Source organism: Eutrigla gurnardus (assembly GCF_963514095.1).
Source record: "Eutrigla gurnardus genome assembly, chromosome: 17".
Lineage (NCBI taxonomy): Eukaryota > Metazoa > Chordata > Actinopteri > Perciformes > Triglidae > Eutrigla > Eutrigla gurnardus.
In genome coordinates, this window is record NC_139928.1 from 15,668,482 (window position 1) to 15,692,644 (window position 24,163).

The 24,163-nt window shown below is 44.1% G+C and overlaps 1 protein-coding gene across 3 annotated transcripts in view; it reads right to left on the reverse strand.

Moving 5' to 3' along the window:
- Nucleotides 1–209: 209 nt before the first annotated feature.
- Nucleotides 210–24,163, reverse strand: part of ash1l (ash1 (absent, small, or homeotic)-like) — a 29,494-nt gene continuing 5,540 nt past the window's right edge. For 2 of the 3 annotated variants that reach the window (XM_084031349.1, XM_084031350.1), the window contains exons 4-27: nucleotides 19,621–23,974; nucleotides 16,055–16,721; nucleotides 15,648–15,890; nucleotides 15,419–15,513; nucleotides 14,951–15,024; nucleotides 14,802–14,847; nucleotides 14,576–14,684; nucleotides 14,213–14,419; nucleotides 13,905–14,051; nucleotides 11,800–11,908; nucleotides 11,493–11,642; nucleotides 10,327–10,394; nucleotides 10,027–10,193; nucleotides 9,789–9,941; nucleotides 9,627–9,681; nucleotides 9,130–9,262; nucleotides 7,051–7,323; nucleotides 6,637–6,723; nucleotides 6,433–6,523; nucleotides 5,767–5,905; nucleotides 5,464–5,636; nucleotides 4,367–4,533; nucleotides 3,425–3,905; nucleotides 210–2,704 (exon numbers count right to left, since the gene is read on the reverse strand). In XM_084031349.1, coding sequence (XP_083887475.1) covers nucleotides 2,613–2,704; nucleotides 3,425–3,905; nucleotides 4,367–4,533; nucleotides 5,464–5,636; nucleotides 5,767–5,905; nucleotides 6,433–6,523; nucleotides 6,637–6,723; nucleotides 7,051–7,323; nucleotides 9,130–9,262; nucleotides 9,627–9,681; nucleotides 9,789–9,941; nucleotides 10,027–10,193; nucleotides 10,327–10,394; nucleotides 11,493–11,642; nucleotides 11,800–11,908; nucleotides 13,905–14,051; nucleotides 14,213–14,419; nucleotides 14,576–14,684; nucleotides 14,802–14,847; nucleotides 14,951–15,024; nucleotides 15,419–15,513; nucleotides 15,648–15,890; nucleotides 16,055–16,721; nucleotides 19,621–23,974 — 8,280 coding nt within the window. In that variant the 3' untranslated portion in view covers nucleotides 210–2,612. The remainder of the gene's footprint in view (nucleotides 2,705–3,424; nucleotides 3,906–4,366; nucleotides 4,534–5,463; nucleotides 5,637–5,766; nucleotides 5,906–6,432; nucleotides 6,524–6,636; nucleotides 6,724–7,050; nucleotides 7,324–9,129; nucleotides 9,263–9,626; nucleotides 9,682–9,788; nucleotides 9,942–10,026; nucleotides 10,194–10,326; nucleotides 10,395–11,492; nucleotides 11,643–11,799; nucleotides 11,909–13,904; nucleotides 14,052–14,212; nucleotides 14,420–14,575; nucleotides 14,685–14,801; nucleotides 14,848–14,950; nucleotides 15,025–15,418; nucleotides 15,514–15,647; nucleotides 15,891–16,054; nucleotides 16,722–19,620; nucleotides 23,975–24,163) is intronic. The other variant, XM_084031351.1, reaches the window with a different exon arrangement.

A 24,163-nucleotide genomic window follows, 5' to 3' on the forward strand; every position in this document is an offset into this window, starting at 1 on the left:
AATGTTTGTTTTATCTGAAAAGCTCAATTCCAGCACTCTAAAGAGCCCACTGTGTCATAATGGTATTAAACATTAATTTTAAGGTTTGGATATACCGTAGTTTAACTTTTCTCAGATTAATCCAAACTACATAAACTATGGTTGGACATGTAGCTACACTGTTTGTAAACTACCTACCTAAGGAATATTAAAAGCATGACAACATAAAGTGTATTCACAATAATGTAGTGCTTTTTATTAAAAAAAAAACAAAAAAACAAAAACAAATATAAAACAAAAAGTAAAAACCAACAGCATTTTCATGACTTAAGAATCATAATTACAAACTTTTAACGAGTGGAAGAAGTTTTTTTTGACAAACTGTACACATCACAAAATGTCCGCCAGTCTGCCATTTACAATGCTTGCATCTTATTTTGTGATTGTCTAAAAATAACTAAACAAATCACACAAAAACACACAAATACAAGTACAAGCATCATACGATGACTGCTATCACAAAACGGAACCATTTCCTATTTGAAAGAAAAATAAAAAATAACAACATGATATAGGGCTGACAGATTTAGATTTAACTTTGTGTCTGTCAACGTTTAAAAATATCAGAACATTTTTATGTTGGTTTGTTTTTTTAGTGTTCAACACTTTGCAGCAAAAACAAGGAGTACATTTCTCCTTAAAAAGTAATATTATTAACAATATTCAGTGACAAAGGTGTCGTTGCTGAGTCACTGTCTTGTCCCAATGCCTTCTGTGTCCGTTTGACATTCTTCTCGCTCATGCAGTACATAGATGAATTTCATTTATAGGCAACGAAAACTCAGCTTAGTTTTTGTGTTGTCAGGACAGTTATGGTGAGATTTTCTGGACATTTAAAAAAATTATTTTCCTCCGAGCTTAAGTGTCTTCATTATAGCAATACAAACGGAAGAAATTATAATATTATCAATATTATAATAATCATAATACATTTAGGGCTGAGTCCTGTACAGTACAATAATAAACAAAATCCATTTTTTCAAGATATTGCTTTTGGAGACACTCCTCAATGTAAAGTGTGTATATTTACATAACTTGGCACTGTACAGCTTTCCGTTCCCCCTCCTCTCCCTCAGTGTCTCATTCTCATCACTTCTGTCAGTTAACCGCCCTGGGACATTGCAAGCTGTCCCTTTTTAGCAGAGACTTTTTTTGGGGGGGTGGGGGGGGGGAGAGAAGAAATCTCATTAAATATCACAATTTATTTTTAAAACATTCTCCATGGCAATCAGGAACATAGTCTAAAGACAATTAAAAAAAAAAAAGATCTCAAGTCCCTTCCCCTCCCAATATACAGTATACACCGCCCCACCCTTCTCACAGAATATAAGAAAATATGACCGTCACGATACATTTTATGTTAAGTATTGTTTTCCATAGTTTTCTTAAAACTGTTAATTGCCATCGAGCCCTTAATTTTTTTTTCCATTTTTTTTTAAAAAGGTATATCTTCAAGAAATCTGGCAGAGTACAGACACACAATAAGGGTGTACGCACGCACACACTTGCACACAAGGCGGCCGGAGAGCACGGCTGTGTAAGGCGTTACAGTTGAAGCCGGTGTCTCCCCCGAAAACGCCTGATTTAGTTAAGCTGGTGAATCATGTTACTTCAGAAAAGAGGGGCGAAGCTGACTGCCTCGCAAGAAAATTAAAGATTAAAATTAAAAACCTCAACAAGACACTTTGACTGACAAAAGCGCACACTCAATCTTCCCACCCCTCCTTTTACTAAAAAAAACCCACCCCACCCCCTTTCTTCTGTTCCTAAATGAGTTACTACAGTATAACAGGAAAAAGATAATAGACTTTTTAACTCGCTTTTTTTTTTTTCAGACTGCATCATCCAATACTGTGAGTGTTAGTGTGTTTTCGTTATAGATACATTACACAGAGCTTCACAATATCCATGGTACCAAAAGTGCAGTTCACCACCCTCATTCTCTCTTTCTTGAGCAGCATCTGAGCACACTGCTCAACTTACATTTCTCCTATGCCGTTCTCCCCCACGTGTCGCGGCGCTGGTCTTCTCTTATCTGTTATATTTTATCATTGCAGCTAGGTCCCAATAGGGGGAACAGTTCTCCAGCATTCACATGCCCACTGACTGAAACCATCACTCCATCTATCCGTCCCTATTCAGTACCACTTGTTTCGTTTCTGATGCTTGGAAGGGGAATTCATCTTCCCATGTCTGTAATATTCAATGCATTTAAGTGCATGGGTTATTTCTCCTATGTTCATTGAAACAAAACAAAAAAAAAAAACAGGTTTTGCATCATACTACTTAAATAAGCAAAAAAGTCTGGGTCAGCTCTCTCTTCATGCTCCTTGAGAACTCTTGAAAAGCTGAAATTGCCATGGAGTCAGCGCTTCCAAACCCCCTCCAGCCTCTCAGAGTCGAGATGACAGTCTTGGAAGAGGTAAATTGGAAGAGGCCCCCGGGGATGCATTGTAGTCCTTAATGGTTCGGACAACCAACAATGCAGCATTGCCCTTCTCGCTGTCTCTCCATGTTCTGCCCCTTGTTCACAAACATGAAAGGCTTGTGTGCTTGACAGGCACGTAGCGACGTTATTTTCTGCACACGAAATCCGCGAATCCGAGTGTCCGCCGCCGTAGCCGTCGCCCTGCGCCCTCCTCCAGGAGATAAGTGACATCTATGGCTGTTGGGAGAACACAGAGGGGCTTAAAACGGAGACACACGCAGTATTTTATCAAATAATTCAAACGTAATTGTATCAAATATATATTTTCAGTGACCGATGCATCAAGCTTCAAAGTGCTCAAAAAGTCGGATGAAGTTGGCTTCCAAAAACATTTGTATGTTGTAGTTTATGTGCTCTCTGAAAACAACTATCAGTACTACCAGTTTTGGTATACTCCTTTATTTGTTCTAACGAATAATCCACAAATAAAAAGTAAAATTTTGTTTCTTTCTATTGCTCTATCAGCAAATGCTTCTTCAGCACTTCAGCAGCTGATTTACGATGTGTCCTGAGAGTGGATTTAAGCCAACGGGTCACGCCTCTTTTGCTCTCCACACAGACTGTTTACCTGAACACTAAGATTAGCGACTGAATGCGATGTTAAAAGTTGGTCTAGATTGAGGCACTTTTGTAAAACCGTCAACAGATTGAAGCAATGACACAACAGACTGAGACGCTGCATGGGAGAAGGGGACTTCAGATGTGAAAACGGAGGTTGCCATCTGTTAGATGAGCGCTAAAGAGTTTAGCATGAACATCTAACAGCTCAATCAGAGCTGCAGATTATGCTTCCTCTTCATTCCCCACTCCCTCTCATGAACAGTGTTTTTAAACATAACGTGTAGAAAATGTGTTATACAACATGAAACTTAAACCCTAATTTATCTGATGACCTACCCCCCTGGTTTGTTCCCGGTCCCTCACCATTCTTGTTGGGAGTTCTGTGCAGCAGATCCAGCAGGATTTTGTTGAGCCGGTCCCTCTGGGCCTCCCTCCTGCCCAGCACAGGGTGGTGTAGCGGCGAGGAGGCAGACGATGACGGGAGTTCCAGCATCTCTCCTATCCTCTCTGCAGATGTGTCCTCCATCTCTTTGCGCTCCTCTGACCCCAGACCTTCCTCTTCCTCCTCCCCCTCATCGTCCTCCTCTTCCCCTTCCCGCTCCGCTCTCCTGGGCTTAGCTGAAAGAAGTTCGGGATCGTCAGGATTCATGTCCATGTCGTCCTCCTCTCCTCTCCCATCTTCAGCTTCAGGTGGAAAGTCGTCGCCCCGGTCGCAAGAGGAGCCGTCATCCTCGCAGCCTCCAGCTCCTTTGGGTCGTTCGCTCTTCCAGGCCGAACGGCCCCCGTTCCTCTTGTAGTTGTCGGGAACGTAGTGAGGCTGGAAAGACGTCACAATCAGACAGGGTCAAACAGAATTACTACTACTACATACTTATTGTTTTAATTAGCTGACTTAAGTTTCTGAGACATTTACCTGAACCTATTTAATCAAGAGAAACTTGAGGCAAGCAAAAACAAATAAAACAGACTAAAACTCTCCCCAAGTCTGTTAACATTACAATTCACACTGGGCATGATTAGTTGTCATATTTGGATGTGGCCCACTATAAACTATGGGATTTGATTCAGAAACAAAACACAGTTGCTGCTTCTTTCATTTGTTTCTGTGATTGTGCCACACGCCGCCTAAAGAACTGTGAACATGCGACGGTGCAGAAGCAAAATGTGCCCTGGGCTGTAATATTACCTCCGCTCTTAAAATATCTTCAGTGCTAATAAATCAGTAACAGATACCAGTGCAGAAGCCCCACCCTATCACAGCCCCCCCATCGCTCTCACCGAGAAGTCTCGTTTGGGCGCGAGCCGCTTGGGGAAGTGGTTGAAGGCATATGGCTTGGTGCAGACTGGATAGCGATTACGGTGGATCTTGTAGAACAGGTGAGCAGACTTGTCCAAGCGGTAATCACAGATGTACACGTCCTGCTCTTTTACATTCTTCGGCCGTCCTGTAGGAAGGAACATATGTGTATATTAGTTCTGGTATTTTTTTAAAGGGTGTCTAACGTCAGAGCTAAGACATAATGGGATAGTTAAAAGGATAGTTTGGGTGTTTTGAAGAGGGGTTGTATGAGGTACGTAATAGTCAGACTATAACCTACAGTAGATGGCGGTTAGTACATCCCCAGTTTGGAGAAACAGACAGGATACCAGCATGGGAGCAAATTAATGTAGTGCTGTGGACGAGGGCAGTGGAAATCTTTATTTTAACCACCTAAATGAGAAGCCCACCTAAAAAAACAAACACTATCAGGTTGAGAGTTTTATATTTAGAATATTTTCCACTCTGTAGGCTTTTCCACAGCCGACACGCGTCACTGCCAACCGATGACTTCCAGAACTCATTCTCAACTGGAAATGAAACATATCCATGATACTTTTGACAGTGGAGATGGCGTAGCTGAGGTTCACTTTCAGTTCAGTTCCCATTGGAAAATGGTGACAATTACTACTGATGACAAGATAAAGCGGTGGAAAATATTCTAAATATAAGATATTAATTTGTTTAGGTGAGCTTTTATTCAGGTGACTAAAATATGTATAGCTACTGCCCACAGCAGAACACTGCTTTGCTGTTTCTCTTAAGTGGGGGAGTGCCGATCACCATCTACTGTAAGTTACAAATTGATTATGCCACATAACTCTTTAAAACACCTGCACTATTCCTTTAAGCTCCATTTGTCAGCACTGTCCTGCTTCATATGTATAATAAAAAACATTCATTCACACCATCTTTACATTAAAAAGAAAGGGAAAAGGATGCTATACAATGGTTTTACTGGTCCGGTCCATTTGAGATCAAATTGGGCTGTATATGGCCAAAGAAACTGTCTATTCAAACCAGCATGCATGAGTTTGTATCCAGTGGTTCCCCTCACCCTTGCAGTAAGTGTAGAGATCGAGAACACAGCAGGTTGCCACCACTGCCTCCAGGGGGATGATCTCGTAGAGCGGCATGCGGAACAACTCGTTCTGGTAGAACCGCCGTGATGGAGAATGATGCGTCTCGTGAGGACGGAAGTAGTGGTGGCCAAAAGCAAATCTCTCACCCCTTTAGAGTTTGAGTGGATAGAGAACAGGCCAGCAAGTTAAACAATGTAATGCAACACGATTATTCCCACTTGCACATATTTACAGTACACCATGCTAGTTGTTCAAAATACTACACCTAATTAACTTACTTTTCATTCTTCCAGAGTTTCTCGATGCGGAAGATGTCAAGTTTGTCTCGGTTGACGTGAGACAAGAGACGGTAAGACTGTCTGACAGGCTGTCCCTCAGGTGTGCGTCTGCTGTCTCTCATCAGATACACACAATCACCTGCACACAAGACACACAGACAGGTTACTTGTCTGCTATGGTCAAACTTTACATTAAATTGGCTCCTTGATATACAAGTCAACTGACAGGTTGAGTGAAACATGTCAGTGGAGAAACACTTCTTTTCCCCCAATTTTGGAGAGGGTCAAATTTTGGTCGGTAAAATGTTTAAAGGTAAAAAGAACGAAAACACTACATTTAAAATACTTAGAAAAAAAACTTCACAAGGTTCCCTAAAGGCAGGCTGAAAAATCACAGTTTCTACCCTCTCTGGCTGAAAGTCTGTTTCACCTCTGATTACTCCCAGCATCCCTGCTGGGTGAGGTTTGGCGTGGTCCAAGGTGTGCTCTGTTGCACCTATAACCACATCAACAGTGATGTCACGTTGTCCCGGAGTACACTAGTATGTCATTGAGCCAAGTTAAACCACTGGAGGTCAGCAAAAACAAGATCTTCAGGCGTCCCTAAAAGTACAGAGACTGGACCTTTCCAAGCATTTGTGAGCTCATGACTGGTGGTCTCTATACCTTGATGAAGCAGCAGCTCATCTCGAAGGAGGCAGATGTAGTACACAGAGCCAGCCTGGGCGTAACTAGGCTGGGGTATCATGGGAACTTCCTGTAACAACAACACATATGAGTGAGTTCAGATGGAAGAGGTTGGTGATAATTTAGGCCCCAGACAGATACACAAGTTCAGCATTCATGGCTGTTTCAAGGGGATGGACGTACCTTCTCTACAGGTCGAGGGTCGCACAGCTCACACAGGTAGTGCTCCACCTCGGTCTCCAGCTGCATGCAGTCGAAGTGCTGCCACACCTAGAATGAATTGTTGAATTACATGAAAATCTCCCATTGCTCCCCAGCTGGTATCAACAGTGACACATCTCTTACAATCTCGTTGAATCACAACTGTGGAAGTCTCTCTAGTATTTATAACCCTTCTCGTCTTCTAAAAATAACAGAAATCTACTCAGGAGGACTGAATGCTCACATACTCTCTGTTAATCTCAAGAGAAAGCGCTCACTAACACTGGTGTAACCGATTAGCCAGTGTGAAATCCATCATTCTTTCTCTGCTAGTATACAAATAGATTTTTCACCCAGGTTTTTTCAGTTATGTGTGTTTGACACCTCGTTTATTACCATGCACTTTTCACACTGGATCATCAGGCCTTCGTCCTTGTACATTCCACAGATGCAACGGATGACGTCGTCGTCCTTGTCGTGGGGCCCCGGCCCTCCTCCTCCGTGGTGGTGGCCATGGTCCCGGTCCAGCGATTCCGAGCTGTCGGCCTCGCTGGCGGTCTCGCCCACGATCTCGTCAATCTGAACAGCAGCTTCGTGACGGGCGCTGTAGTAGGCTTTCCGCAGCCGACACACGTCCCTGCCGACCGATGACTTCCTGCCATAGTATTTCTGGTGGGAGAACAAGAAGAGTTGTAAGTTCAGCTGCTTTATTTTTATTTATTTTTTTTGCCTTAAGTAAAACATTTACAGGAAATCTTTGTGAATCCGTGTTTTCTGACACACAGACAAAACAAAAGTCCCCACAAACTGCATTAAGCGATATAAATAAAAGGCAGAGGAATGCACAGAAAGATGCATTCAAAAGTTCACAGTTCTCAATTTAACAATGAACCACATTCCCCTCAGAGTTTTTTCAGTTTAGTAAACGGGGTTTTCGCATCAAAGGGTGTATTTAATTCAGACATCCACTTCAGACTTCTCTCACTGGAAGAGTAAGCTCTTCTGAGAGGTTTCAAGTGGCATTTCAAACTTTTAAGATATACAGATGTAAATCAAAAGGGCCTCCAACGTGTGCACAGAGGATCAGCAGTCGTGAAGCTACATCCCATTTGGGAAGAGTTTGTGTACGAAACAGGGAAAAAAAAGGTATGATCTGAGTGAGTAGGCGGTAAAATGTGTTAGAGCTGCACATTAACTGCTTGAATGATCATTTTGATGAGGCTTTTTGATATTGATTGGGCTCGTAGGTTCTGGGATTAAACTCGAGAGACTTGAGTGTTCTTGTGAGAAGCGTTATAAAATGATGAAGACTGGATGCTGCAGCAAGCCTTAGCCTTCATGCAATCATCTCGCTGATCTTTCTTATGATTGTTGACATAAATCCGACAGGCAGAGGTGATCTATAACACCAATAAGCATTTAGGTTGAAAGATAATTTCCAAATAATGACTCCCTTGGCAGTGAGTTTATCCTTCGGCATCAGCTAATAGGGTGTTTTCACTGTAGGAACTTCCCCAGGGGATCAACTGTTTCATCATTTTTTTGAACAACTCAGTTTCCAAACCTGAGCTTTGACCAGAGGAACCAGGCACTAAGTTGAGTTCCTGTGAGATGGTTACAAGTGTGAAATAAGTCCCTACTGTAGGGTAGCACTTCCGGTTGTTTCTTTAACTATAAAGGCAATGCCTGCAAGGTTTAATGTCACCGACTAGTGTAAGTTCAGTTTTGGTGAATAACATCTAGGGTTGGTTACCGGGACTCAATCCCTTTAAGGTATCGACTGAAATATCCCAGGACCAAGTAGTACCAAAACATCTCAAGTCAAACAATACCTGCATTGATCCTTTTTGTATCCAGATCCAGGGAGGAAACACAGGAACGTACCAATCTGACTTTTTCACTCACAATATCATTACCTGGATATATATATAAACTATTTGAATAGCGAATTGGCTGCACAGTCACTACCCGAACCAGCTATTTGAGTCAGTATCGTCCCAAATATCTCATATCAGTATCTATGCATCCCTAGAAAAAGAATAATATTATAGTTGTGCTTGCATTCAATCACTGCAAGCGTTCTTTGTTTTAATGTCACGCGTGATTGGTCCACTACAGCAGCAGCTACAACTGACAGAGCGAGGACTGCCTGCCTGCCTGCACGCAGCTCTGAAAAACAGATGATGTCTGAGAGAGAATATCGCTTTCAACCGCAACAGAGCTGACAGAGAGAGAACATGGGGTGGGGAGGTAGCAGAGGGTAGCAGAGGGTGGTTGTTACACTTCCACAACAGCGCTGTCCCACCGTTATCCCAGCATTATCAGCCCTAACCGCTGTAGTGAAGCGGGGATTAGCTATGCCAGTGGGACGCACACAGCTTCCATTCACATGCTTGGTACTGCTCAAATGACAGAACTATGAAATTATTTATGACACAAATAACAATGCTGGCAACTGATGGGACACCTGCCTACCTCAGCGTTGCGGAACACTTTGAGCATGTCTGTGTCAAACGCTTCCACGGTCTTGTAGTGGCCGGTGAGGATTTGCTTCTCGATGGTGCTCAGGTCCAGAGGGTCAGACACCTTCTCATAGTATTGGCTGTTCCTGATGGTAAACAAAGAAACCGCAGGATCAGTCGCTGCGAATCTGGTTCCACGTTTAAAACAATTTGTTTTGAGTCTGCAGGGATTTTAAGGATGGCTCTGGGGAGACCGACCATAACGGTATTCGAACCATTTAGCCAAAGATAAATAAGGAGCTGTTATTGTTTTGACACAAAGTGTTCACTATCAATACTGGAGAAGAACCAAAGCACAGGCTGTCACGGCTGAAATGTGTGGCACAAGATAAAACTGTTACACTATGTGGGTGCTGTACACTGATAGACCAGATAAACACTGCTGTCTGGAAAACAGTGTAAAAAATGATGAATGAACCAGACGAAATGCGGGTTTGCACACACTCGTACCTCTTCCTGGATGGGAGGTTCACCAGCGGAGCAGCGAGTGTCTGGCCAGCTGAATCTGAGGGGAAAGAAGAAGAAGAATATTTTAATCATAGAGACTTATCATTCAGGGACTTTTAGGCACTGACAGCTGAGTCTTATAGGATTAATTGACCAGACACTAACCCTTGTAGCTCGTGATCATGTCACAAATCTCCTTAAAGATGTGTGCGAGACGAGCAGTGCGTGTGACTTCTGTGTTTTCCTCAGCGGCGGCAAGTCTCCTTGTGCGCACCGACCGCGAGGTCTGCAGGGCCGAGAACTGCGTCAGGAACACATCTAGGAACGGGGCACAGGCATTAAGCATGACGATTTCACATGTTTATATCACATTCTCTTCACAGCATTACGCCTGTACACTCACCTGACTTAATGTTGCCATCATCACGGATCACTCCTCCCCAACGTGTATACAAAGACAGGCTGCTGGCGTCCCTCTCTCGCTCACCCTCTCTCTTCAGCAGCTCCTGTTTCTCCCTCATCTTCTCCCAGTTCCTCAGGAGAAACACTCTGTGCTTCAGCACAAAGTTCCTGATGATGGAGGGAGAGAGGACGGCAATTATTCAACATTAACTTGCAATCATTGATTTAGGATCATTTGAAATGTCAGAATGGCATGTGTGAAAACTTTGTACTCTTATCTACTGATTGTGTGTGTGTTTACCTTTCTCTGTTGGACATGGGCTTCATGAGATGAGGGTAAAACTTGCTGCTGTCACTGGTCTCTTCCTCCTGAAGATAGCGAAACTTGTATTAAAGCACTAATTCATACTTAAAATAATCAGGTATTTTGTGCTGAAAACGTATTGGAAATATACTTTAAATTTGAGGTCACACCATTCAACCTTGATTCAAAAGTATACCCCAAGATACTTTTTAGATACCTTTTGTGGCCCACTAAGAGTACCTCTGAGACATGGACACATGCCCTACATAGACACTGCCACACTTTTATCAACCAGGCAAAAGCTACAGCTAAATAACAATACAGTGTAGTGTGGTGGAAATCGGTTTAGGATTACCTGATGAGAAATAAGAATACAACTCCTAACAGAGCTTTTAGTAATTTATTCTATAAAGAGTCCAAAACCAAGGATAGCAGTCGCTACAGAGAGACAACGTCTAATAAGTCAAAGCCCTCGCAAACAGGGTGTCCAAGCGGATCGCGCCACCAACATACAGCTTCAGAGCAAACTATCTGGCCACTCCTTAAGAGTCTGACCAAGTCTTGAGAAGGGCTTTTTATACAGTTGTTTGTGATGTGTCATCAGAAAGCATTGTCATCAGAAAGCATTGTTCCGTTGTTTGTGTAGACGGAGAACTTTGTCCAGAATGTGGTGTTTGAACCACTCATCAGCGTGAATAGCGTGAATACCATAGATCCATATTGATTTGCCAGCTGTGCTGGTGTCACAAGATGCATTTTACAACTCATGTAACACATGACATGTAGAATACAGGCTACCTCATGACACATGGAATAGTATGAGTTAAAACTACTCACTACTAATTATACTGTAATGAACTACTAATTGAAAAATTCCCATCACATGTAGTTTTCAATCAAAGACAATCTGAAGCAATTTTGTAAACGAAATTCTGCACCTTCCCTCAGGGTTGTGAAGAGGTTTGGGTGTGTTTAGTTGTGTTTTAGAACTGCTGTGAAACAATCAGTTTCATTTACTTCCGATTCACTGATTTGTTCTCACTGATGAGTCTCTTCATGTACTTTCAATATAGCTCGACCACCATGGAAGTCAGTCTCTCGCTCCCTCACTCATTCAGCTGAGAGTTTTATTATTCATATTTTAATGTACACTGATCACTCACTCGTTTCTTGAGCTGATGTTTGGACTTCCTCTTCTCCTTGAGTCGACCCAGCCGGCGAGTCCCTCCCGTCTTCGGAGGCAGGCCATTAATACGCTGGCTCTTCCCTCCGATGATGCCCCGGCAGCTCTCTGAGCCACACTTACACACTTGCTGTAGAGGAGAAGAAAAGAAAGTACAAAAGAAGCTTGAAATAGGTGCGAAAAGGGCTCTGTGCCAAAATAAAATCAGCTGTGAAGATGTGTCTGAACATGAAATATCCAAAGTGTAATTCCGTGAGGAGGGTCAAAGATGGTAATTTGCACTTCACCTGCTCTTCTGTATTGAAGGAATGGAAATTGTAGTCATAGGTGAGCTCAATGCCGCTGGTGATGTCCTTGAGAGCAAAGAGACCGATTCTGTACACCCCATTCACCGACCTGAGAGAGAGAGAGGTCACAGGGAGGTCGACTGAGTGGTTGCAGCATTCACATGATGAATTTAAGTTAATTTAGGAAATTGGTTAAAAAAACAAAAAAAACATTAAAGGGTTGGTGTTTTTACTTAATATGAAATCTTTGATAAATAATCATCAGTAATGTGGATATAATGACGAAACAAGAACAGTATGGTAGGTTCAGACCAGGAAAAGACTACATTTATGCCATATTATGACATCACGATATCCAAAATGTAAGAAGATATCTCATCTTATGTCACAACATTGGTAGAATATCTATTTATTGCCCAGCACTAACTGAGAGGGGGTTGTACATTATATAATCCTCCTTTGGTCAAGTTTGAAGTCAAGTTTCTACCTCATCTTAAAACAATGTTAAACTAGAATTGTTAGGATGACAATTCAATTAAGGCATTTAAATATCGAGACAAAAGGAGAAGAGGAATGGCCCAGTTTTCATTTGCTCAATTTGGCAACCTCTCAACACGTTTGTCCTCCCTATTTTCCCCTTTTCCAAACGATAGCGGTGCTCCAGCTTTTCACCATTCTTCTAAGAATAAAGCACACTATTCTGTTTGCCAGCCACTTGATAATTTATTCCTTCTATAGGGGGTAAAAGCTGGTTCAGCGCATTGTCTTCAGGCACTACAGCTGTATCTAAGGCCTGGCTCCATGTAATCTCTCCTCTGTGACAAGATGGATGACTCGTCAGGCATTGTGCTGAAAATCCTCCATCCTTGTGGAGTCTTTTATTTCAGCCTAGCCACTCTACATTACACACACAGACCAGTGTCCTAGATTATGAGCTAGTCTATGTTGGAGGGCAGAGGGCACAGTTTCATAGTGGACTCTGGAGGTCGTTAGCACAGTTTTACACAAGTTGGATTGTGGATAGCATGTTGCAGATTTACCACACACACAGGCAAACCACCAAACAGAAAACCCAGAGCAGGTCTCACCTACTAAAGTCACACACTTGGAGGCCTGTTCAGCCAGGTCTCCAAATGCAGTGGATTTAGCCGTGCTGCAAGAACAATCCCTCAGGAAACCAGTGAATTGTGCCAGCGTGGTACAAGGCCTTTAAGCCATTTAGGTTTGTGAACATTGGCTTAGACTGACTGATGTGATCTCATCAGATTACCCTCACACAACCACATTAATAAGGTTGGGGTTTCAAGGCAGAGCTTTCTCTCTTTACAATGAAGTGCACCTGCTACACGTGTCCCTTTTAGAGCTTGCATAAGATACCTAAACGAGGGCAACCCAATATTGGCAAACATAAACTGTGGCTACTTATAGGGTTTAAGTGGTTTCACTGTATATCTGTAATAAACAGGCTCAACTTTAAAAAACATCTAAACATAACATTCCTACCACAAAGAGCTAAACTAAAACCATAGCAAACACAAACACACACACATTAATTTATAACTACAGGAGCCATTAGAACCGGTGGTTACTTTAACTCTATTATCTGGTGACATGCGTGGGGAATCAAGAATAAGCAGGACTGTTTGTGTCTCTGTTGATGATTATTTTTATGCATATAGAGATTAATATCTTTCTCTCCTTTCTTGTACTTTCACTATACTTAGTTTGCCTGTTTGCCAGCAAGATGCTCAGCTGGCTTGCTTTTTTCATTCAAATGCTTACATATGTTTGTTATAATTGATAATTAGAGTGGAAATTGATTTAGTTAATCAACCTAAACTTAGTTGATTGCTTTATTTTCACTTTAAAGTCGAAAAAGAAACAAAAATAACAAAGGGAAATATATATTTTGTGTGCAGGATGCCTTCTTTGTCAGTGAAACTAGTGGGATGAATGCCAGGTTAGGTTCAATTATCCATCCTTAACAACTTGTGGCAAATGCTCGTGCTTTTGCCTGAAAGGGCCAAATCTGTGTCTTTGTGAGCACCCAAAAGCACCACAAGGACATCAGGAGGGAACTGGTTTAAAGCTAGCATGACACCCACCACTTCTGCATCTCACAGTTGGGTTCACAGCTGTGGTTTATGAAGCGCGCCTCATTGCCCATTCTGTAGCTGTCGATCACCATGCCGCTATCCAGGTTGAGACAGTAGTGGCCACTGTGGGAGTAGTACTGCTCCATCATACGGCTCCTGAAATATGGAAGCAGAGGGGGAGTGGATGATTAAGAGAGAGCTTTTCATAAATTTCCATGTCAAGATAAGTTATGTCCTGAACTGAGGAAGTGAAACAGGCAGAATATTCAAGATCCTTCTGAAATCCCATGCAGTTTGGAGTACGACGATTGTCTCACCTAAACTCCTGTTCGCTAACCACCTCTCCCAGGTACTCAATGATAAACTGTCCAGAGCGAAGTGTCTCCTTGGTGCGGATGCCCCAGCCCTTGCCCTCGGCACGGAATCGCTCCAGACACTGGACCCAGTCGTGTCTCTGGATGTGCTGGTTGTCACACAGATCACCAGATGGACAGGTGCTGGGAGAGCACTCAGCGAAACTCATCCTGAGGAAACAGGCAAAGAAAAAACATTAAAATTGAGTATTGACACCATGTTTAACCTCTATTTACTTTTGCTTCAACAAACAACTTTCCTAAACACACAAGAATGAACCCTATAACTGATTGTTATGGGGAAACTACACTGTAATTTGTCTTTACCTATTCAGACATTCATCCATGCAGCCTTTTTCAGTCGTGTCATCGCGTGGTTTACAGCTGCATGTAGTTGTTTCATAACCTGAGAGAGGCTTCACATCCACATAGACATCTGTGACACAAAGGGGGCGTGGCCGTTTTACATTTACAGTTATTCACACTCAAGCATAATTTGATCTGCTTCCATTACATTCTGGCTGAATCACCGGAAACAAAGTCAGACACTCACTTGATCTGATCTTTTTATAAAGGGGGACATCTGGCCGCTTGTAAAGCTGTAACACAAAAACAGAATGATAAAAACAAACAGTTTCACAGGCTGTACATCAGTAATTAACTGTGAGCTTAGGAAGACTTGTGTTCAATACGATTGATCACCTGATCATGTTTCCACAGCCATAAAATGTCGTAAGGCAACTGGAAATCAATGCGCTTCTGTCTCAGGTACTTCCCTGAAGGAAAAAAAAGCAGGAGAAATTTGGTAGGAGAAATAAAAATTAACGCAACAGGAGGAAAGGAAGCAATTTTCGAACTTATACATAAATCACATTTACATTCACATACTGTGGGGAAATGAGAAGTTTGACCTCTTGATGAAACATGTGTTTCATCCTATCATAGTTGGAAATAAAGGCCCTGTTCACAGAAACAGATTTACTGAGTTATCTGGATAGTTTTGATGAGGTAACCCCAAAATCAATGAAATGTAGAATATGGTCTGAAGTAATTTAGCCAGCAAAACTGAGTAATCCAACTTTATGAGACAGCCCAATGTATTACATCTGAGTTGAAATTAAATGCGTGTTTATCCTATGTTTTTAAGACATTATCCAATTTGAAACTCACCAACATGTATCGGAGCCGGAAACAGTCCATGCTCATGTTCCCCAGGTATGTATTCGAGCTTCTCTTTCTTTAGCTGCAGAAGCTGACTCCGGGGGCTACAAGGTATGGTATAGAAATGGTAAAATGTAACGGTGGTTCACAAGCACTCCAGAAAAACTGAATATGGTACATTGATATTTAAAATATACATCAATATAAGTATTTGGATGGAGATTTCTTTGCAACTCACTCTTCGATCTTATACACATCGGAGTAAAGTCCCGCCTTCTGAAACTTCTTCTTTGGTGGTCTGGCTGCTCTCTTCTCCCGTTGGCTGGGTATGGGTATGGGTGCGGCGGGTGCGGGTACGGGTACGGGTACAGGTACGGGTGCAGGTGCGGGTGCGGGTATGGACATGGGCGGAGCTTCTTCCCGGGTGACGGTGCCTGGGCGTTCCGGGGAGCAGTGGCCATCTGGCTTGCTTTCCAGTGGGCTAAAAATAGAACCATGATTTGGTTTCTTGACGACTGGATATAATAATGTTCCTCTATACACCAGTATTGAATCCTCACATTAATAAATTCATTAGTATAAATCTGTGTCAGTGTCCCATAGTATAAATGTCAATGTGCAACAGTGTGGTGAAAATTTGCTTACCCACGAAAGTGCTGAAGCTCGTCCTGGGTAAGCCAGATTCTTCCTGGCCCCGCTCTAGACCTTGCTAACAGGTTGCCCAGGTTCTCTTCTCTGTCTGGCAATTGCTCCTCAGTCTCTTGTATCTCCCCGTCCTCCTCCTCTTCCTCTTCTTCTTCCTCATCCCCATCCCAGTGCTTCCTCTTCTGACTTTTTCTACGCTGGCCCTGGACTACCGCCTCAATAGCATCTGTCACAGTGTCCCCTTCCCACCCTCTGCCCCCTGCCGGCCGTTCTGCCCCTCTGTCCCTGTGCCGGGTCTGATTCAGCTCAACCACTGGTGGTGGGGACGGTGGCGGGGAGGGTAGCGGGTGTTTCCTGGGACGCCCAGGGCCCCTCTTCTTCACCACATTGTTTCCTGTACGAGCCTGTCTCTGCAGCTTCTTGGCGCGCAGGATCTTGTTGACATGGTGCAAGCTGTGTTTGGATGGCTGTGCCCGATGGGAGTGGTGGGGCAGAGAGGCATCCAGGCTAAAGTCCTGAGAGGGAGCGAGGCAGGAGGAGGAAGCAGAGCCGTGGGAGTGAAATAGTGAAGTTTGGTGATGGTGCTGCTGCCGGTGATGCATGGATCCTTCGGACCCTTCAGGGGTCAAGTGGGCAACACCTCTCGTCTGGATACCTGATGACGACCCTAGGCAAAGAAGAAAAGAACACTAAGTATCAGGCTTCCCTTGCAATTCTTTATTGCATTTGTAAGAGCCATTACAACAGTTGAGACAGTCAACAAACTATGTGATACTGTCCTATGGCTGAATGACAAAGAAGTCTATGGCAGTTTATTAATTTAAAATTTAACAACAATGTAGAGCTGAGGCAAAGACTTTAAAATGAAGAAAACATCTACCGATGCTTTACATTGCATTTCATTCTTCAAATCTTTCCTAATTTTCATTCTTAAACGCATATTTCACCCGTGTCTTCCACACTTTCTCCTTCCTGCTTCCCACCCTTTAACATAATATTTCCACACATCTTCCTCAGTATTTCTACATTTTTAATTAATCCCACGCTCACCCTCGTCTTCTAAGAACTATGACCACCCTTCCATTCACCTTCTGAATGGAAATGCCAAAAATTCAAAAGAATACTAAATATACAAACATATTCAAGATGGAAAAGTTGCAAGAAAGCAACTGAATCGTTAAAAAGAATGGGTTGTCCCATGTCCTGCGACTAGGGCTGAGTATCATTTGAAAATGTTCAATACTGATAGCTTGAATTCAATATTGATTGCAGAATTACACTTTTTTTTACACTGTGTGAATGAAAACCTCATGGCCTAATCAGCAGTGCAACTATGTTTCCATGAACAACTACAGCTCATTTCTCTGCTCTATGTAAGACAGTTTATTATGTAAACATTCCATTTGATTAAAATGACAGTTCATGTAAACAGTCTATCATTGTGAATGACATGAGGTATGAAATAATTGCAAAACCAACATGATGGCAACATCAAAAGAAAACAACCTAATTAAATGCTTGTTGTACCACATTCACCAAATAATGTTCTCACATTTAACATTTTAAAGTTTATTTAAATATTTATCAGTCACTTTTCGAAATCCAAACTAACCACTTTTTCAATGTAAGCATAAATTATAAAAGAGGCAATGCACAGCACTGAATTAAAACAAAAATATGTCACTTTCAAAGCTGGTTGCTTACTGTTTGCCTAACAGAATACTCTCTGGTCTAACACAAAAGTACTGGAATTTGGCACTATTTTCCTCAAACTTTTTGGATAAGGCGCCATCATAAGTCAGTCTTTCCAATCCCCAGCCCTACCAGCAACACACAAAGACTAGGCACCGTGAAACCAGGGATCCCACATTCACTTCATTTGCATCTGTCACGCCAGTCACGGCATTCGCACTGCAAGATTTCTTCAGTGACAAGTTGCGTCTCTGCATTGACTTAATATGTATTTTGGAACGCCACTTAACAGAAACCCACATTGATGCTTTCCCTGTGAGACAGTTTGTAGGTGCAATATATCGAGACTGCAGCTACAAGTGAAATCCAATGATCTTAACAAATCAAGACTCCATCATCAACAATTAAATAGCATAACAGTGGTGAGAAAAAAAAACCTAATAGAATTGCGACCTTAAAATTGAAAGCCAAATCAAATCATGGATTTGGAGTATCACGACACCCCTTCTTCCATCATTCCCTACTTGTCTTGTGTGCCAGCCCAGTCCCCTCCTCTACCTTCACAGTCTGCGACCGATGGTTGACCCCAAGTCCTGAGTTCTAATCCAGGATTACCCTGCCGTGATTTGAACAGCACCATGCTGCCTCAACAGGGACCTTACAGCTTCCCATCTCACTTACCAACATGCACATAAACACAAACACCCACCCTACTTGGTGCTCACTCACACTGGCACACACACAAGCACATCAGTCTTTGTCAAGGGGCATTCAGAGTCACACTAATGAAGGCCATTGCTGAGACGCTGTGTCTTACATCAGCAGCAGTAGCTTAGACCAGGTGCTGGGTGTACTGAAGGATAGGACTAGGCCTCACATTCGAGGCTTTCGGGGGAAATGTCTACTAAATATAGCATGTTAACAAAACACTCCACCCCTTTTGCTCTGAAATTCTATATCAACTGTGGCTAACTTCAGCCATCCACACTCACAGAGGAGCCAGTTTAAGTCATTACGCATGCCTTTTTTTTGCCAAGCCTGTAACCACTACTAAGAGCTACCAAATGTCAGACAGCGTAAGCACAGGGGATGTCACTGTCTTTCAAGGGGATTTTTTTCACCATAATAAGTTGCCCATTCCACTTGGTGTTTTCATTGTACAGATGTGAGACAGCCGAGAGCGCTACAGAGCCATAACAGATAATTTTCCTGTGTGATCGAATCATGGCTGAGGTATGAATGGTTCCAGTTAAAACTACTGCACAACTTCCCAGCACTATGAGGGATTTTCAGGAGATACACAGGCTTCAGTGAGCAGAGATCAAGCAAGCTTTGCGAGCCCTTGCTGTGCCATATGACAATGTCTGAAACGGTTATTGCCCAAATACATAGTCCTGGAACCAGTGCTGGATCGAATTGATTGCACACAGTGCCAGTTTCACTATAGCTGTGCCAAGCCCTAAAGCTCATCAGACATCAGCCAATCATATTCAGTCACGATTATTTTACAACTGCATGCACAGAACTATTTTTAGAAAACGAACTTGGTGCACAATTGTCTCCAATAGCTTTAAACAATGGCAAATAATCTGTGTCAAAAGATTTTCTGTGCCTAATAAGTAATTTAACTCAAAAGCATACAGGGCTACATGAACAATAAGGGATTCAATGCAGTGACTGGAATTTCCAAAAACAAATGAATGCAAACAGCTCCCTGCTGCTTTTGTTAATGGTTACTATACTGTCTTTTCTATATTCAAAATTATCTATACCGATGTTGTTATGACCTATATCAGTTTCAGTGGATGCTCAGCTGTTGGCAGCCCATTCATACAGATCCCTTGACAATGAAATTAAAATAAATTAGACTTTACCTATCTCTCTCCTTTCTGCTGATGTTGAGCGGTCCTTGCTAACTGGCCGGTCCATGCGAGAGAAGCTGGAGCTCTCTGTGACAACCTCAGTCTTTCTGCTCTTTCCCCCCTTGAGAGTAGTGCGGGTAAGAGCAGAGGCAAACAGATTTGTAAGGTTTGGAGAATCATGGGCTCCAGGCTCTACATCCTCTGTGGGGCTGAGAGGCTCATCATCCTCACTGTCTGAGCAGCCTGCCGGGTCTTCAGCCCGTCCATCTGAGAAGGGACCCTGGCCAGGTGCCACATGACTCCGTGAAAGCTTAGAATAGTCTGCTTTAGAGTTGCCCATCCTGAACCAGGACTCTATTGGGTGGTGGTCTTTTGAGCCGCTACCCAGTGCAAGCCTGGAGGGGCCTAGACAGGACATGGAGCTCTCTTTGCGCTTGTACCTTTCTGCTGATGAGGATGAAGAAGAAGATGGGGAGTTGGCAGAAGTGGAAGCAGCTTGCTTGCTGGCACTGGCACTGGCACTGGAGGTATCCCGTCCAAAGCGGCATCGTTGTAAAGACTCTGCCATTCCTAAACTGCCAACTCTCTCCCCTTTCCCTGATGCTCCACTATCAGGAACCCCTGCACTTGCCCGGCTCGCTGATCCTCCTCTTGTAGCTTCCTCTCTGTCTTCTTCAGCACAGCGCTCTCTGTGTTTGTGTCTGTGTTTGTGTTTGTGGTGCCAGTTGAAGGAAAGCTCAGAGGACATGGGTGGATACAGGACAGGGGACCTTCCTCCTCCCAGGTACTCCTGCCTAAGCAGCTTATGTTTTTTCTTGTGAAATTTAGAGGGGTTTAGCAGGAGATGTGAAGGGTGATGGTGATGCATGTAAGATGTGGGGGGAGGAGGGGGGAAAGACGGTGAGTGGTGAGAGTGGTGGGATGGGGCTGTGTGGGGTGACTGGTGGTGTGGGTGGGGATACAGAGCGCTAGCAGGAGGATATCCTCTGTAATATCCCAAACCCAGGGGCCCAGAGGAGTAGGGAACGGCGTAGGAGGGGTGGTAAAAACCTCCACTGGAGAGTGGGAATCCAAGCCCAGGTACAAAGGGAACCTCAGACATGGACTCCCTCAATTTGGGAGGGCGTCCCCGCTTCTTCTTCATGTCTGGTTTACGAACATAGTGCAATGGGTCACAGGAGTATGCAGGATGGGAGTAGAAGCTGCCAAAATTAACCCTGAAGATTGTAGGCAGGAGATCCCTGTGGACATAATGATGTGGAGGAGGGCCACCTGTGCTTCCTATGCCACCACTGGCCCTGCTCCCCACTCCTGGTACTCTACTTGTTCCCGCTGCTATTCCTATTCCACTACCAAGCCGGTGCCCTGTAGTACGGTGTGCTATCCGTATTTCACTCAATCTCACAACAATCTCTTCTAGTTCAGCAAGAAAGTCTGGGTCATGCCGCCGAGAGCGCAGTTGCAAGTACTTCTTCTTGCGTTTTCTTTTCTGTCTCTTTAGCTTATCATACCCAGGGCACCCATGGCTGCGGCGTTTGCACTTGTGCTTATGTTTCTCCTTGTGCCCTATTAAGGAGGAGGCGGGAGCTGCTGGGTGAGGTCTCCTGGGATCAGGTGATGACCTTGCCCCGTGGGGTGACGGAGAGGGTGAGGGATGTTCCATAAGCACAGCAGAGTGACGCCGCCTTCCTCTGGAATTAAGGCCCACCCCTGGACCCATAGTTGAACTCATGACCCCTGGCATTAATAATCCACTGCTCATCCCGGGTGGCATCCCAATTCCGCCCAAGCCAGCCGCACCTCCGGCTTTCTCACCACGGTCAGAGGTGCTGTTATTGTCCGTTCCTATACCACTGTCACTGGGCACAGTCTCCTCACTGTGTGACTCACTGACTGGTGACGGAGTAGCTTCTTTTAGCTCACTCAGGGGGGCAGGGGAGGTAGGATGCAGCGGCCTTGGAGGGGAAAGCTTATGATAATGGTAGTGCTGCCTGTAATGGTGGTGGTGGTGATGGTATCCACGGCAAGATGACTTTTTCTGAGAAGCTGCTGTGCCCATAGATGACGACCCTGGGTTGCGAGGATTAGGGGCAGAAAAGGTTGGGGGAGGGAAGGAGAACGTGTTGTGGCTATGATGGGGGTTAGAATAGTGAGAATGACTTGCAAAGTGCACTGAGCCTGGCTCCACAAAGCTGGCATCGCTGATTGGACTGTGGCCTCCGCTAGACTGTGAGAGGGAGGGGGAGGGAAAGACCTCTGAGGAGAGCTGGTGCTGTTGCTGGGACAGTGATTGATGGTGATGGAGAGGGGAAGTGGTGTTTGGGGATAGGAAGGGTTCTGGTGGGGGTGATGAGGCATTAGTAGCTGATTTTGGTTTACGGCCTCTCCTCTTCCCCATGTATATTGTGCCTTTTTTACTGACATTAATTTGTGGCCCTAGCTTTCCCCCAAAAGAAGCAGCCAGGGAGGACAATGATTGGGTTGCAGCTTCCACAGAGCCAACTACCCCACTGGTGGTGCATTTAGGGGTGTCTTCTGGTCTTGGGCCTAACAAGATTTGACTGAGAATACGTTTTCGTTTCATACTTTTCATCTTATTGATCTTGCCTATAATAGTTTTCATGATAAGCTGCCCATTTCCTTTGCTGCGGAACCGTTTGTCTCCCATGTCCCCTGCCTCTGGAGCCAACGTTGGAGGCTGACCCTCCTGGGGTAAGGTAGGAGGAAGGCGCTTGGGGCGTCCACGTTTTCTAGGCATAGGTTTAGGGGGGTTAAGGTCAACCTCTGGGTGAAGAACAGGGGGATCTTGCTCTTCTTTGGACTTCATTAAAGATGAAAAAACCTTGGAGGGGGCCAGCTTGTTAGGAAGACACCCACGGGCCAGAGCATCAAGCCTTGGCATTTTGGACTTCGGCCTTCCCCTTTTCTTAGGCTGGATTGGGAAGAGCTGTGATGCTTGACTATGTAGCACAGGATTTGGTTTGACCTTATTTGGGTTTGGAGGCCTGCCCACAGGTCTCTTAACTGGCGGTGACATTGTTGCCAAGCTTGAAGATAAAGGCAAGATGGTTTTGCTGTGGTCGAAGAGCATGTCTGGGCATGCTCTTTGACCCTGTGTCTTGTTCATAACACGGCTCCAGCGGGGTTTCCTTCCCCTACGTTTTTTAAGGGGTTTGCTGTCTTGCTCTGCTGGAGAGTCTATGGATGAATCAGGAGAATCATCTCTAAGAGGAGTTAGTGGGCTTTCGTCATCATCTGGCTCTGGTGAAGGAGATGCCCTTTGTCTTACAGGCTCAGGAGGACTGCTCGTACGACCAGGTCGGCTACTATCCTGATTGGGACTGCGCTTATTTGGACTAGAGCTCTTCCCCCTCTCAATTCGCAGTGACTGATTACTAGCCTCCTTGTCTTTCCCTTCTAGCTTTCCTGTTCCTGTTGGAGGAGGGCACTTGGTTAAGTCTCTAGGGCTGTCAATGTCCTGCTCCCTCTTACTTGCACTGCTTTCATCTGCCAAGGCAGGACTATCCCGTGCATGGTGTCCTTGTGAAAGAGCAGGGGAGCTCAGGTGACTCACTGTCCTCTGCTCAGCTGAGGTGGTGGAAGAGGATGTAATGGGACAAGATGGCGAAGATGTGTTGTGGGGTAGGCAGTGAGCTGTACGTGACAGTGGCTTAGAAATGCTACTGTTGTCGTTGTTGCTGTCCTTTGACAGGGCTGACAGGCGGTTATTGCTGTTGCTGATGTTGTTACCGCTGATGCTACCAGCATTCTCAACACCTTCAATTTCCTCCTGCGTCAGTGGTGTCTGGGGGGGTGAATTTTCCATAGCACTGTCTCTGTTCCTAGAACCATAGGGCCGACCAGGTGGTCGTGATACAGGAGGTGGTGGAGAAAGATGTACCATTCTTGAATATGTGTTCCGATTGGCCATAGCCCTGTCTCGTTGCTTGGCTGTAGGGGCCATGAAGCCTGAGATTGGGAGAGGAGGAGTAGGATCAATCTTTGCAGGTTTGGCTGGCTTAGGGGTCTTTGATGGTGGACAAGTCGCTATAAGTTGAGCTAGTTTCTCAGTGACAGTGGGTGCTCCCCAATTTTGAACACCCTTGTCCTTCTCTCTCTGACTTTCAGTGCTGTAGGTGTATTGAAGAGGTTTAACAGCTTCAAAGCTGGGTTCTTTTGATGCAGATAGCGGTGGGGAAGGTGACGATGTTCGGGGGTTGGTTTGTGGAGTTGGTGTTTTCTTCCCAGAGGGATGCGTTTTGCTGTCAGGTGGAGGGCGGTGAAGGTTAAGGGGTCTCTCAGATATGGTGGTGGCTGCTTTCATGTCAGGCTTTGTATCAGACTTGCAATCCATCTTTGGTGAAACCTGTGACAAAACAAACAAGTAATAATTAAATGTATACATTTAAAAACTACATTGTACAATTTCTAAATTGTGTATGTATGTATCTACACAATGTTTTCTGTATGTATCTACACAAAGTCATACACTGATATGTAACATCAAATTTGAAAGAAATGTGGCAAAATCAACAGCTGCTATGGTGCTAATGCT